Source organism: Mastomys coucha, unplaced genomic scaffold, assembly GCF_008632895.1.
Source record: "Mastomys coucha isolate ucsf_1 unplaced genomic scaffold, UCSF_Mcou_1 pScaffold23, whole genome shotgun sequence".
NCBI lineage: Eukaryota > Metazoa > Chordata > Mammalia > Rodentia > Muridae > Mastomys > Mastomys coucha.
The window spans coordinates 18647225-18661603 of NW_022196906.1; the positions used below are offsets into that span (position 1 = coordinate 18647225).

The 14379-nt window shown below is 44.8% G+C and overlaps 1 protein-coding gene across 3 annotated transcripts in view; it reads right to left on the reverse strand.

The window, feature by feature from the left end:
• The window catches only part of Dpy19l1 (dpy-19 like C-mannosyltransferase 1), a 95724-nt gene extending 82453 nt beyond the window's left edge, over nucleotides 1-13271 (reverse strand). The window contains exon 1 of one of the 3 annotated variants that reach the window (XM_031345777.1): nucleotides 12787-13078. In XM_031345777.1, the coding sequence (XP_031201637.1) occupies nucleotides 12787-13078 (292 nt within the window). Of the gene's footprint in view, nucleotides 1-10347; nucleotides 10456-12786 lie in introns of those variants that run through there. The other 2 variants (XM_031345778.1, XM_031345776.1) reach the window with 2 other exon arrangements.
• Between the last annotated feature and the right edge of the window lie 1108 nt (nucleotides 13272-14379).

Here is a 14379-nt window from a genome sequence, read left to right on the forward strand (position 1 = left end):
AAGCACTAAAGACATGTGTGTCACACAAAGGACATGGCCAGATCAAGCTGGTACTGACCAGGAAGTTTTGTCCTACTGGCCAGCTTTCATAGTGCTGGAAGGTGCTATACATGCTAGCTACATAATCAACAGTTTTACCCAGCTGTGAACCCTGCAAACAAGCTGCAATAATTAGTGCCCTGTGAAGCCATGCCACTGATGAAATTGTGGCATAAATGTTACAGGACTAATCCATCACTTTCAGGTCAAATTTAAAGCCTGATCCACTCACACCTGGCATCATTAACTGAGCCAAGAACCCTCAGTTAGTGAGGTCACAGGCTCTAGAAGAAAACCCTACTACTATTAGTCTTCTAAAAAAACATAATAATAAAATGCCTCTTAAGTTATCTTTTACCCACAAACTACTGTCTCCCAACCCTCAGCAGGGAAGCTTCTTTTTATGGTGATAGTTATTAATACCTAGACCCACAACTGGTCAACATGCAGAGAATAAGAGACCGAGGAGTGTTCAGCTCTAAGGTGTCTCTAGTACATCCTCTTCCTTCAAAGCTCAAGGATCATTACCAAAGAGAAGTCAGACAGACTGAAGAGCCAGAGCCAGCAGAAGTACAGCAGTATTTGCCAGGCATGGCAAGGCCATTGCACACACAGATTCAGACTTTGACTGCATGCACAAGATATTCACAGGATCTAGTCAGTCAAAAATCCCAGGATGGCTGGGGAAGGAGTTCATGAAGTCCAACCCCATACATCTGAAAGTCTAGGCATTTCTTTTCTCATCACTGTAATTAAATGCCATGAAGAGCAACCCACGGAAGGAAGCATTTATCTTCCCTCATGTTTGAGGTGATGTCCTTCCCAGAGAGAAGGCATGACAGTGAGTAGCAATGAGCACCTCGAGCAGCTAATTCCAGGACCCATAGACTAGAGGTAGATAGCCCAGTGCAACCTGGCTGCTCCCTCAGGGGCTACTAACCTCAAGGCCCAGCTTCATGACCCATTTTCCTCTAGTTAGACCCACCTTCTAAAAACCATACAGCCTCCCTAAACAGAGCCACAAATAGGGGAAAGAAGTGTTTCAACATATAAGTTTATGAGATATCCTTACCAAACAACAGCAAAGTGACTGACACATTGACTAAGGTTCATTATCACAGAACAACTGGAGCAAAGGTTAAGTACTCTGTACAAGATTTACTGTGAGAATGGAAGGGTCCCTTAGTAAGTCTCCTGAAGGCCAACAGGGATTTGTTACCCAGGAGAGAGGTGACAGTGCAGAATTTCAGGCCACAGCCTTGCCATCAATCAACATTTCAAGAAGCCTAAGGAAGACACAGCTCAGTGACATTCCCTAGCAGACCTCCACAGCACTAGGTGGCCTTGGAGCACAGTCATGGAAGAAGTGAACCACTACTGCATTCTTGGGTCCTGCTCTTAGATCTTGAGGCAACAGGTACAGGGGCTCAAAGCCATACATTATTATTAAACCCTCAAGTGATTCACATAGTCCACACTTTGAGAAGTGGTACAATTATGATAGCAAGTCCAGCAAGAACAATGGGCTGACAATTCCTTAAGGTAAGATGTGGAGGCCTGGAGGGTAGTGACAGAAAGGAATGAGAAAAATAAAGTACAAATTCAAAAAGTCACCAATGAGGATTCAGAAAAGGAAAAAGTTAAAATTCATAAACTCCCTTCTTATAAGAAAGCCCTTCATAAGAAGAAATGCTTTAAGACATCATCGACTTAGCCTCTGAGTCTCATTTGCAGAAGACAGAAAGGGAGACAAGGTGGGGAAGGTGGACTTAGCCTCCAGTACTTAATTTAGTTAGGACCCACAGCTCTTACCACCAGCACTGGACTTCCTGTTCCACAAACTTCAAAGCCTTGTTAGGTTTGATCCCTTTCACTTGTTCCCTCTTTGGGATTGGGGAAAACACTCTACTTTTAACAGGAAAAGAAGGCATGAGCTCATTTTACTAATAGAGGCATTAAGTCTCAAAATGAGAAGCAAAGCTGCATTTAAAATTCACAGCCTGATTGAAAGAAACCATCTCTGGTAAGATCTAGAACTCACAGTGGTATGGGATGATGACCAACATTTAGCACTCAGCCAAACCGTACTGGACACCAGCTAAGAGAAAAACTTAGAAACTCCTAATTATAATGATAGTATACAATGTCTGCTCATCAATATTAACATAAGAGATCCAGGAGTCCATCTAAAGAATGAGTGGCTTTTATTTCCCCAAGAGGCCCAAGGTCTCATGTAGCAAGGTTACAACAAACCACGGAAGAGAGCTCAGGTTTCCCTGACTCCAAGTTCAGACGTGAAAATATTGAGCATATTAGCCAAAAGAGTGAAGTAACACAGAAAGAAATGTCTTAGAAATCACAACAGATTCAAAGAAAAAATGATGTGTTCTAAGTGAATACATGAAAATAAAGCACAGAAGTCTACACTGCCATCCCACAGACAGCATGGCTGGGACTCTACTAGAAAAACACAGTCAGCCCTCACATTGTAAATAGAAATGTATGTACAAATACTAGATTAGGCAAGCATGATTACACAAGACACGTTTTAAAGGCAGTGAATTCTATCTTCCTTTTAAAGTCTTAGGCTTCTACAAATATTTCTAAATGAAACAGTAGCCTACATTGATAATTTGCATATGTTAACTTCTTCTTCATTAGCAAAATACAATGCATTTTACTCTTTTTAGTACACAATCAAAATAATATGCTTCTGAGCATGCAGAGAGAAATTCCAAAACCTGATAAATCCAGGAAGAAAGTGTAGAATGCAGGTCTCTTCAATATAGGACAAGACACAAAGACAAGCACAGGTGGACACCCAACGGCGCGCGCACATACACGCCTAAATATTCAAACATAACCCTCTTGGTTCATATAAAGTCATGTAAGTATATGACTTTAGGGCCTGACACATGAACTGGAGGATCCAAGCTGCTTCTGATCTGAAAGGTTCCTCCCTAAGGACTAGCTTTCATGATATTAAAAAGTACCATGCAAACTTCCAAGGGAGGAAAATAACAGTCTACTCGACTATGGCACCTCCAAACTAAAACAATGACTAGCATGGCACTATATCCGTAAGTGTAATAGTGGTACATATATCTTGGTGGTAAGCAATAGCTAATTGGACTTAAGGCCCAATCACCAAGAGGGAAGTCATGTCTGGTACTAGAAACCTAGCCAACTTCCCAAGGCTAGGGGAGTCACAAATCCTGAAAGATAATCTATAACTATCATTAATAAATCAACATATTCCCTAACTGTATTCTAAATATTTATTCTCATACCCACCCATTAATGCAGTCCTCACCCCTCATCAAAGAAATATTTCCTTGCAAAAGATTGAAACCATTATAGAAAATCACAGCCAGTGATTGTGGATGCCGATAACAAGTGACTTTGTGGCCGGTGTCCAGCACCAACTGACACATACATCTAAAATCCATTCCTTCACCTAAAGCACAGGGGAAGATATAGGTCTTTGGTAATTTTTAACAAGCTTATTCCCTGATAAAGCATTCTAATATTAAGATAATGAGACCCCTTCAAATTGTAAACTCCCCATGCGTATCACAAGATTTAGCTTATCATTTAACTTAAATGAGTCAGAAAACATGACTTATTAACTATCTTTTTTAATAGCACTGTCAAACAACCAACTATCCTTCCTTAAATTCAGAATTTATTCATTTTTCAAAATTAAATAGGAAATCAAATGAAAGTGGGGTTGAGAGTGGATAGACCTGCAGATACAGAAACCAGAACGATTCTCAGAATGAGCAGAAACAGAAACCTCTGCTCTCTCTAACGGATCAAGGCATTTCAGGGACTCTGAGGTCCTATTCCCACCGATGGGCCTATGGTTGTTGTCTATGCTTCAGATCTGAGACCTACCATTGACCAACAGGACTGGCAGAGCTGGCTGCAAACCCAAACCTCATCCAGGGGACTCAGGAATGATGCCCCCACAGGTAAAGTTCTCAACAATAACACTACTTGGGGGATTTCTGTAGACATTAAAGATGAGTGGGGAACAAAAACTCAAGGTCTTCTAAAACAAATGTTAACTAGTAGAGCAGCAGAGGCAGGGTGAGAATTGTGTAGACATCCATGATTAATTGCTAAGTGGAGCAAGAAGAGGGTGGGGTAGTAACATAATTGTTTTATTATAAAATTATAAATAAAATCTCACTTTTATCAATTACAAAAATCTTCTCAAATTACTAACTCACCTGGGCAGCAAACTCTAAAAGTGACTGGTCAACTTACACACAGCTGTGCTCTAAGATCCAGCTGAAGCTACTGTTGATGAGCATTTAAACCACTTCCATTCTTAGCAGGCCATGAGTCAAATGCAAATCTTGTCAATGCTTTGGGTGACAGTTATGTCAACAGTTATGTCTACATGAAGTTACAATTATAAATCGAGGTCTGAATATTCCTCTTGTGATGGCTCCGGTGTTAGAAACCACACCTGACAACCAGCTAATTCAGAAGGTAGTCAAACCTGGAGAAAGACACTAAGCAAAGAAGATGGACAACTTGACTGTCAGCTAAAGGGCCTGGTTTAGGTCTCAGCCTCAAACAAAAGACTGAGATGCCTATTAACATATCAAAGTGGACTGATCCAGGTTCTCCCAGCATCCCTCAGTCCCTAGTTGTGGCAGGGTCCTCCTGACTGGCTTATCCCTGCTCCCCCAACCCCACCTTGAACTCTCCTGCCCAGGTGCTGAGCTGTACTTCCACCAGCTTCCTCCCTATACAATCCAGTCATTTTGGTTATTCAGCTCTTTTTCCCTCTGGGCCACTGCTCCTGGCTCCCTTCTCTCCCTCTCCCTTCTCACTCGGCACTCACTCCGGACTCTCCCAGCTGACTCTGCCTCTGCTGGTGCTCTCCCTTGTATCTATAATAAAAACATCAACCCCTTAGGAACAGTCAGCTCCACCTATAATTTCATTTTTCAATTAATCATAATAGTGGTAAGAAAATAAAGAGTATTATTAAAGCACATTCTATAACTGTTGTAGACTGTACTAGCTGGTTTTGTGTGTCAACTTGACACAGGCTGGAGTTATCACAGAGAAAGGAGCTTCAGTTGGGGAAGTGCCTCCACTTCCAGCTGTGGGGCATTTTCTCAATTATGATCAAGGGGGTAGAGCCCCTTGTGGGTGGTGCCATCCCTGGGCTGGAAGTCTTGGGTTCTATAAGAGAGCAGGCTGAGCAAGCCAGGGGAAGTAAACCAGTAAAGAACATCCCTCCATGGCCTCTGCATCAGCTCCTTCTTCCTGACCTGCTTGAGTTCCAGTCCTGATTTCCTCTGGTGATCAACAGCAGTGTGGAAGTGTAAGCTGAATAAACCCTTTCCTCCCCAACTTGCTTCTTGGTCATGATGTTTGTGCAGGAATAGAAACCCTGACTAAGACATAGACTGATACATTCTCAAAGTTAATTCTACTTTTAAAATATACTCTTCTGAAATGACTCTTGATTGAATTATAAAAGATCACCCACAGGAAAGTGGTTTCTTCTCTTAAAGGTGTGTAACTAGAAGCAGATGAGACTTTTACCAGTTCTAATTACTGGTAAGCACCTGAATGAAAGAAACTAACAAATTATCTCCTAGAAATGTCCCAGTGGTAAATCTCAGCTAATGGCAAAAGATGAGCTCAAAATATAACTTTAGAAATAAATATGTAAATAAAGCTTTGTAGTCTATGAAATGCAAATACCATTAAATTAAACTTACAAAAGATATTAATACATCTTTACACTCATTAAGAGATACTAATACAATAGAGTAGGATAAGGCTTAAAATGACCAGCTCTTGGAGTGGGGGGTGTTAAATTTCAGTCTCTTTCAGTTTCAATGTTCTATTATTGACAAAAAGAAATCACAAAGAATACAGCCTTATACCTAGAAAGCAGTGAACTAAGTTCGCTGCATGCAGTTTCAGTACTTGTGAGCGCCTCATGTTCAGAGACTTCCTATTTAGAGTACCTTAATAATGAGACATAATTAGTGATTTAAAATATTCTTAAGAGTTAACCAGAAGTCTATTTTAGAAAGGGAGAAACTGGCTTCAAAACCCCAAATTTCCATCTTTTCTCCGGTTTTGATAGGATTCCGGTAATTAACACAAGCACACCCTCACAGCTGCTTGCTTGGCTGGGTCCAAGTTCTGGCCTGAAAATCAGCACAGGAGGGGGCCAATGTTCCCCGGGCTTCACACTTCAGCTTCTCTCCTCCTACAACTCAACCACTAACCTGCTTTTTCCATTCTTCATTCTGGCATCTCTCTATATAATTCCTTTCCTTACTTCTTCTGAAGGAAACAAGGCAGAAGTTTGTCATTGCACAAACTGCCCAGGTTTCTCAGAACAGGCTGGGGGGCTCCGTGTGTCCAGCTGCTGCATGCTCACTAGATGAAACACTGCATTGTAAGAACATGAATGCACAAGACATGGGGCTTGGGTTCAATTCTTGACCTAAAATTTCCAGGAGTGACTTTGCATATGGTACTAAGTACCTATGTGCTTCAGATCCCAATTTTAGTAAATATGACAGTCACAATGTCATGGTCAGGCCCAAGTCGACTGTTACGTGAATTCATCCACAGTAATGCCTCCAACCCCAGTGTATGATGTTTGTGGTGAACAAAGTCAATTAACCTGGCTGGATACCACCTGTTAGCTAGAAACTTGCCACTGTCTATTCCAGTCAGAACTGTCTTATCACCACTTGACATTCCCAACTGGAGATCCCACACATCTGAAGAACAGTGTGCCTGGGATACAGTCCTTGCTCTTCTCCCTCAAACCTGTCCTTTTCCACATCTGTAGTCTTCACTGTCTCCCCTAGAAAACAATTGCTCCCTTTCCCACACACCAAGATCAACTCAGTCCTAAGTTCTACCAGTTTCACCTCCAAATCCCATCTAAAAGCTACACCCTTCTTACCTTCTCCACAGACATGCCCTCTATTCATGCCAGCAACTCGTGTGGGCCCTGGCAGAGCCCCACCTCAGGGTGGGAGTAGAAGTCTCCCTTGTCTTTGCATTGCCTCAATCCATTTTTCTAGCAGAGAGTTCTCAAAATTAAAATGTAAACATGACCCTGTCTTGCTCAACACTCTTTAGGGGCTTTCCACTGCTAAGGAATAAACCCAGCTCCATTCCAGATCTGGTCCACAGGCTACCTTTCCTCCTGGACAGAGTAACTGAGATCTGTTCTTTCCTTTCCACCTGTCCCTTCCTTTCCACATGCCCTTGGGAGAGAGATGCACCCTGTCGGCCTCTATACAGTTTACACTAGCTCAGCCTTTGAGATAGGTCCCACTGCTTCTTCACCACCTGGCAAAAGTCAAGCACAGGATGCCTTGCCACAGTTTTTCTTGGCTTTACTCACATGGACACTCCCTCCCTGGCTTTGGAGTTTCATCTGTTCACTTTGCTTCACTTTCCCCAACGCAAAAGCCCTTCCTTACTACAGAGTGAAACCACCTAGTCACATAGTCTTCTTACGTCCAGAATCTAAGTTCCATAGGAATAGGCTGTACAGTTTTATTGTCTACCTTTTTGCCCAGAATACATCTGGCATGTGAGGAATATAAAGAAACCACGCATACTATTTGGCATGTATTATCTCACATACTCTTTTATTCTAAGCAAAGCATTTACTCTCCCCACCTTAAAGATAAGGCAATGATGGAAAACATTGCAGGGAGAGTAGAAACAGCTTCTGAGTGTAGAAACAGGCTTCCAATGCAGGTCATCTCTGAAATACCAGGTGGCTTCCACTACACCGCCACACCACACCCCTGCTGGCCCATCCCAGGTCCCAGTGCCCAGCCAGACTCAATTCACTGCCTCTGTAGGCTTCCTCCCTGTCCCTGGCTAGTCACAGTCTCTCACAAGCCATGGCTTTTGAAAGAAAGAGTAGTTTCAATATGGTGGTTGCTTCCCCAGTTACACTGGTCAGCATTTGGGAAGCATTCTGACTGCCACACTGGAGAAGTACCACTAGGTTCTGGTAGGTAGAACCTGGGACACTGTTAAACCCTGTGCAAGGCACAGGACAGTCCCTCAGAACACTGGATAGTCCTACCCAAAACATCATGAAGCTCAAGGGGATTGCAGTTACCACAGGAAGCAGGCCAGAAGTGTGAAAGTGACATAACCTTCTGCCTTAGTCACTGTTATTGCTGTGAAGAGACACCATGATCATGGCAACTCTTATAAAGGAAAGCATTTAATTGGAGCTGGCTTACAGCTTGAAAGTTTAGTCCATTATCAGCATGACAGAAAGCATGGTAGCCCACAGGTAGATAAGGTGCTGGAGAAGGAAGTAAGAGTTCTATATCTGGATCCACAGGCAGCATTGAAACCCCAAACCCCACCCTCAGTGACATATTTCCTCCAACAAGGCCACACCTACTTGAACAAGGCCACTCCTCCTAATCCCTCACAAGTAGTACCTACTCCCTAAAGATTCAGACCACTCCCATGCATTTTCATTTAAATATGAGACTGTGGGGGGCCATTTTTATTCAAACTACTACTATTAAACAATTTTTACAAATGGCATCTTACATTACAGCCCTGGACTGCTAACTGTTTTGTGTTCAAGTTCAATATATACTTTTCTCACTCTCACCCTGAAACAGAGCTCTTTCCAACTACAGGAACTCTTCTTCCTTCTTTTAATAAGGTGCAGGACACAGGTAGGTGTAAGAAAGATGAGGTCCCATTGGGCAAGTGGCAATCGATAGCCACCTTTTTGAGGAAACAATAAAGATTATGGGGACTGTAGCAACTGGATAGTTCTTGTGTCTATTTCAACAAAGTAGGTGGAGCAGAGCAGAAGATTCAGTGGGTAAGGGTGCTTTCCATGAAGTCAGACATCCACACAGTAGGAAAGAACTGATACTAATATCTGCAGGTTATCCTGGCATGTATGCACTGTGACACACACATACACATACACACATACACATACATACATACATATACACACATACATACATACATATACATACATACACATACACACATACATATACACCACATACATACACATACAAATACATATACATACACATACACACATGTACATACCTATGTACAGACATACACATACACATGCACATACATGTGTTCAGTGCACACACACAATAAATAAGTGAAAAATAAAAGTTGGAGTATACAGTTTTCAATAGATTTCAGCCATGAAAATTCCATTTCCCAGGGATACCAGTCTGCTTCACAAACCTCAGAGGTACAGGACTTACTTAACATGTATGAAGCCCTGAAGTCAATCCCCAGCACCAAAAACAAATAAGCAGTTAAAACCCATTACTGCACTTTCCCCATTGCCATATTCACACCCCTAGATACACAATTAAGTGGTCTGATATGTGGTTCGTTTTAAGTGTTCAGAGAGCTCCAGTGTACAGCTCAGGTTAAGAACTGCTGGCCTAATCCAGATCTCTCATCTTACACATCCCCAAACCAAATGTGAAAAAGCTAAATTCTTGGCTCAGAAGCCCAACAAGTTTGAGGCAGGCATGGGAAGAAAGGCATGAGACTGAACAGCAGTCCTGGTTTCATTTCTCTTGCTATTACAAAATATCCTAACAAAAAGCAACACAGAGCGGGAAAGGTTCACTTGGCTTAAACTCCCAGGTCGCAGCCCATACTGCAGGGAAGGCAACAAAGAGCCAAAGGCACCATGTTCACAGTGGAGCACAGAGAGTGAGATGGACTCATGAGTTCATCTTCACTCGCTCTCTCTCGCCCGCTCGCTCTCACCCAGCTTCCCCCAGTCTCCCTGCCTAGGGAGTACTACAGCACAGCAAACAGTAGCCTGGGCCTTCTCTCATCAGTCCTCAGTGAAGACAGTCTCCTACTGGCCAGCGGAGACAGAGAATTCCTACAACTCTCTCCCAGGTAACTTTAAAGCAGTGTCAAATTCACAGCTAAAATTAACCAGCACAGAGGGAAAGAAAGAAAGAAAAAGAACTTATTGAAAGACAGTATGAGCTGGAACCCTGCTGGTGACTGTCACCCTCCACCTGGGCCTTGACCCCAGTCCCACCAGGTTGCCCCTACAGGCTGCTTCAGTAGTGTGCAAGGTCACTAACACTACGAGCAGGAGTCCAGAGTGTGAGGAGGCTGTGCAACTCCTCTTAGGCCCCTCAAGCACAGCTCCTGACAGAGCCGGTTCTCCAAGCCTCGCTCTTCTCCAGCAGTACACCCCACTGTTCACGGCCTTAACAGCCTTTGTAGGCTTCTCAACCCTGTTCTTACCTTTGAAGATAGCTCGATTATTAGTGCTTCTTGCTTGAGCACAGATATCTATACAGACATATCTATGTGCAAGGATGAGCTTTCTATGGTGGGAGCAGGTTGGAGGCAATGCATATTATTTTCTGTGGTCAGGAAAGTTTGAAAAAATTTTCAAGGTTCTTCCTCCACCACTGCTTCCTATAGCTAGGAGAAAGTGAACTGAAACTTCTAAAAATAAACATTTTGAATATCTTTAATTGTCACCATTAAATAAGAAGTAATATCCACATATGTACTTACTAAAACAGGCAGTGCTCATCACTGTACAACAACGGGAAGAGCTACCTTGGCAAGTGAGACTTATCAATGCCCAGTACACATGAAGAAAAGCTCTAACCAGTTCTAACATATGCTGCTAAAACGGCACTCCAAGTTAGGGAATTTATTATAAAATATGAATAAAGCCATTTTGTCACAGCTTAATATGTAGTTTTTAGAGTTGAGCAGCTACAAGTAATTCAAGCAACAAGTGACTAGCAATACCTCTCAACATGAAAGACCAAGGAGTTATTTTAAAGTTCCACCCCGAAATGCAACTCTCACCCACACTGGAGGATGACATCAGAGGAAATGGAGCAGCCTACAAAAGACATGGAAATTGCTAGAACCCCTCTGGAGGATCAGCGGCTTTCTGAGCGTTGGCAACATGGTGGTACAGAGGATATCACTACAGATACCGGTCTTGAGGGTACAGGGCCAGAGCTGAACCAAGGACACCAGGTCTGATCCTCCAGCAAAGCCTTCTTTCTCTCCAGGTGCTGTGTGGTCTCACAGCAGATGCCAAGCAAGAAGACAAGTACTGCAGTGTTCCTCCTAACTCCACACACCTGGTGACCTCTATCCAGGGTACACCTAAGACTATGGTCTGCCAAATTCATTGTACTTTCACTTACAATGTCAAAAAGAGCAAATCAAGAGAAATGCTGCCCTGCTGCATTGAATAAAACTGAATTTCTGCAAGAGCATCATTAAATCCAAAGATAAGCCATCCAGTATAAGAAAACCCAAAGGAACTGTACCATACAACATGAAAAAAAGCAGTGTCCTGTAAAATATATTTTTATCTCTCCCTAAAATAAACAGTGCCATCCCTTACTTTATTACAGTTGCTGTTTATACTAGCCATCCAGGAAAGCTGGAGATTTATCCTGTCATGGGACCAGAAATCAGGATTATGCATTTGCTTTTACATAGGAAATGAGGCTGTTAAGTGCTTTGAGCACAAACATGCAATACCCACGGAGTTTTTAGTATTGTTCTTCAGGACATCCCTGGGTAAGTAGGGCATGGGATAACTCCATATAACACAGAAGGAAGGCCCTCGAAGGGAGACTTAAACCAAAATCAAGCACTCTGCACCAGCTCTGAGTGCCTTCAACCTCATCCACTGTACCACGCTGCCTCCCCAAGGTGAATTTAACCTGTACACCTGCCAGGTTCTCAAGCTATTTGCTGGAGGAGGGCAGGATGAAAATAATGATTTGCCAAATCTTGGCCCAAGTATTTAAAAAACAAAATTCCTAGTAACAATGCCAGCCTTCTTGAAACAACCACATAGCCGTGACTGGCTTTCAGTAACTATATGGCTGCAAAAGAGACTGTCTCCACGGGAAGGCTGATTTTCCTATATAGTCTGTCTAAACCCTAAACTCCAAGCACCCCAAGCTCTTAAAGGTCATTAAGCAACAATGAAAAGATAGTAAGAAAATATCACTACACAATTCAACAGCTAAATCTCATCGTGACAAAAATATTACAGAATCTTTATAAAGGGCTTGGTAAAATTAGGCCTATTAATCCAACTTCTATAAACTTGCCTTATCCGACAAAGTCAATCGGAAAACGAACCCAGAAGATGGTCCACACGTGAATGCCTCAACTTTATTTCTTTTAGGCACAGTTACAACCCATCATCCATTTGGTGCATGGAAGAAGGTAAAGAGATGCCAGCAGGCAAGGTTAAAGCTTGGGCATCCAAAACACGACATAGCCTGCAAAGTGATAGAACCACGAAGTGCCACTCTCAGTGTTTGCGGCCAAGAAGGGAAAAAGCACGCTAAAATTCAATTATAAGTTTGGCAACTTTCTAAGACAGGAAACCTGAGTATTTCGAGCTCCAGGAATCGCTCGCATCACCAAGCAAACCATCCTCCGAAGGAGCAGCTGGGCCAGGGGAAAAGAGTGGACTCTCGCTGCAGGCACAAGCTAGTCTCTTTGGCGCGGACCAGCCCGCCTGCGGCCAGCCGTGCAGCTGTTGATCTCGGGGCCATGTTTTTAAAAGCCCGGGGCGGACGGCTGGGCGGAGGATGCGTGGAGCTGAGCCCCGGAAGGAGCGGGGAGGAGTAAGGAGGAGACGGGAGCGTCCCGGGAAAAGTCGGAGAGGGCTGCTAACTGGCTCACCTAGCAGCAGCGTGCTCCAGGTCCGGCCGCGCCCGCGCCGCAGGCCCAGCGCCCAGTGCAGCCCGGCCGCCAGGCGGCCCGCGAGGCCGTCCCGGGCGGCCGCGGCGGTCTCTGCACGGGGCCCCTTCCTGCCCGCCGCGCCCCTGCGCCCTGGCGACGGCGGCGTGCGCTCCGACCCCAGTTCCCCAGCGTCCACCTCGGATGCCCCGCTCAGTGGCGGCGGCGACGAGCGGGCCGACCGGAGCGGCCTGGGAGCCGCGTCCCGGTGCTTGCTCCGCGCCTGCAGGACCATCTTGGCATAGTCGCGCCCGCTAGCTGCGCGCGCCCGGACAGCGGCCGGGCTCCGCGGACGGGCGTTCGCTCACTCTGGCCGGCGAGGGCGGTCCGGGAGGCGGGGACAGCGCGGGCCAGGCGGCCGCTGCCTACTGCGAGGCGGCCGAGAGGCGGCGCCGGACTCCCGCGCCTCCGCCGTTGCCGCTCTCGGGTTGCCAGGACAACGGCGGAACGCCGCCGGGCGGAGGCGGGGACACAGTGCGAGCGGCGCGGCCCCGCCCCTCCAGCGCGCGCGCCCAGGCGCGCTCCAGCGGCCAGCGCGCACGCGCGGGCTACAAGCGGGGCGGGACCGGCGGCCGGGGGAGCCGCGTGGACGACCTCCCGGAAGCGGCTGTGCACCCTCGGGAACAGGCGATCGGGCTGTGAGGCAGCGTGGCGCGGTGCGGGAACCGAGTGGCCGCGGAACGGCGCCGTGCGTGCGCTCCGGGGCACTGTGCATTAGGCTTGTGCAGGAAACTAACGGGGTAAAAGTGTGACCTCGCCACTCAGAACAGCCAGCTTTCTGGCAGGGACTGGACCGAGTATTCAAATAAGTGTCCGGTAGATCGGGGCGAGAATGTAAACTGAACGCCTGGGTAGGAACCCAAACTCAAGTCGTAAATGAAAAGGGCCTGTCTGGGAAGTTATCACATGTTTCTTTTACCTGATGTATCCTGAAACTATGAAAACTGCTAAAAGATGCGACACTTGAAAACGAGTTTTCTCATAGCAGGATGTAGGAGTTAATGAAGAAGCCTAGGGAAAGAAAAAAAAAATAGAATATATTCCAAGTTAACCTTTTTTGCCTCCAGCGCATTGCTATTTGCACAAAGCCTTGGAGAATTGCAACAGAGACTTATTTCTTGGCTCCTGTCCAAATGAGCTTGTTCCAAGAAGTCTGGATGTTGGAAATCAAGGCACATCGTTCCACTTTTCTCCACTGTAATTACAGGGGTTTCAGGAGGCTCTGGCTTCTCTTGCTCACGACTTTATTAATATGAGCATTCATTAACTCAGACACAAAGAATGGATTTTATTAAAGGACTTACTGCTATATTACATTTTATAAGTTTCCTGAGTTTGAATATTAAGTTATGTATTGAAAACAAGGAACAACTATAAAAGAAATGATTGACAGTACCATACAGAGCTTATATTGTGAAACAAGGTATCAGGTTGATACAGTGTTATTTCTAGAGTTCATACTAAATTTATAACCCACCAGATTAAAAGAAATTTACTTCAGTGTCTGCCAAAGACAATAACAGTACATTCATCACC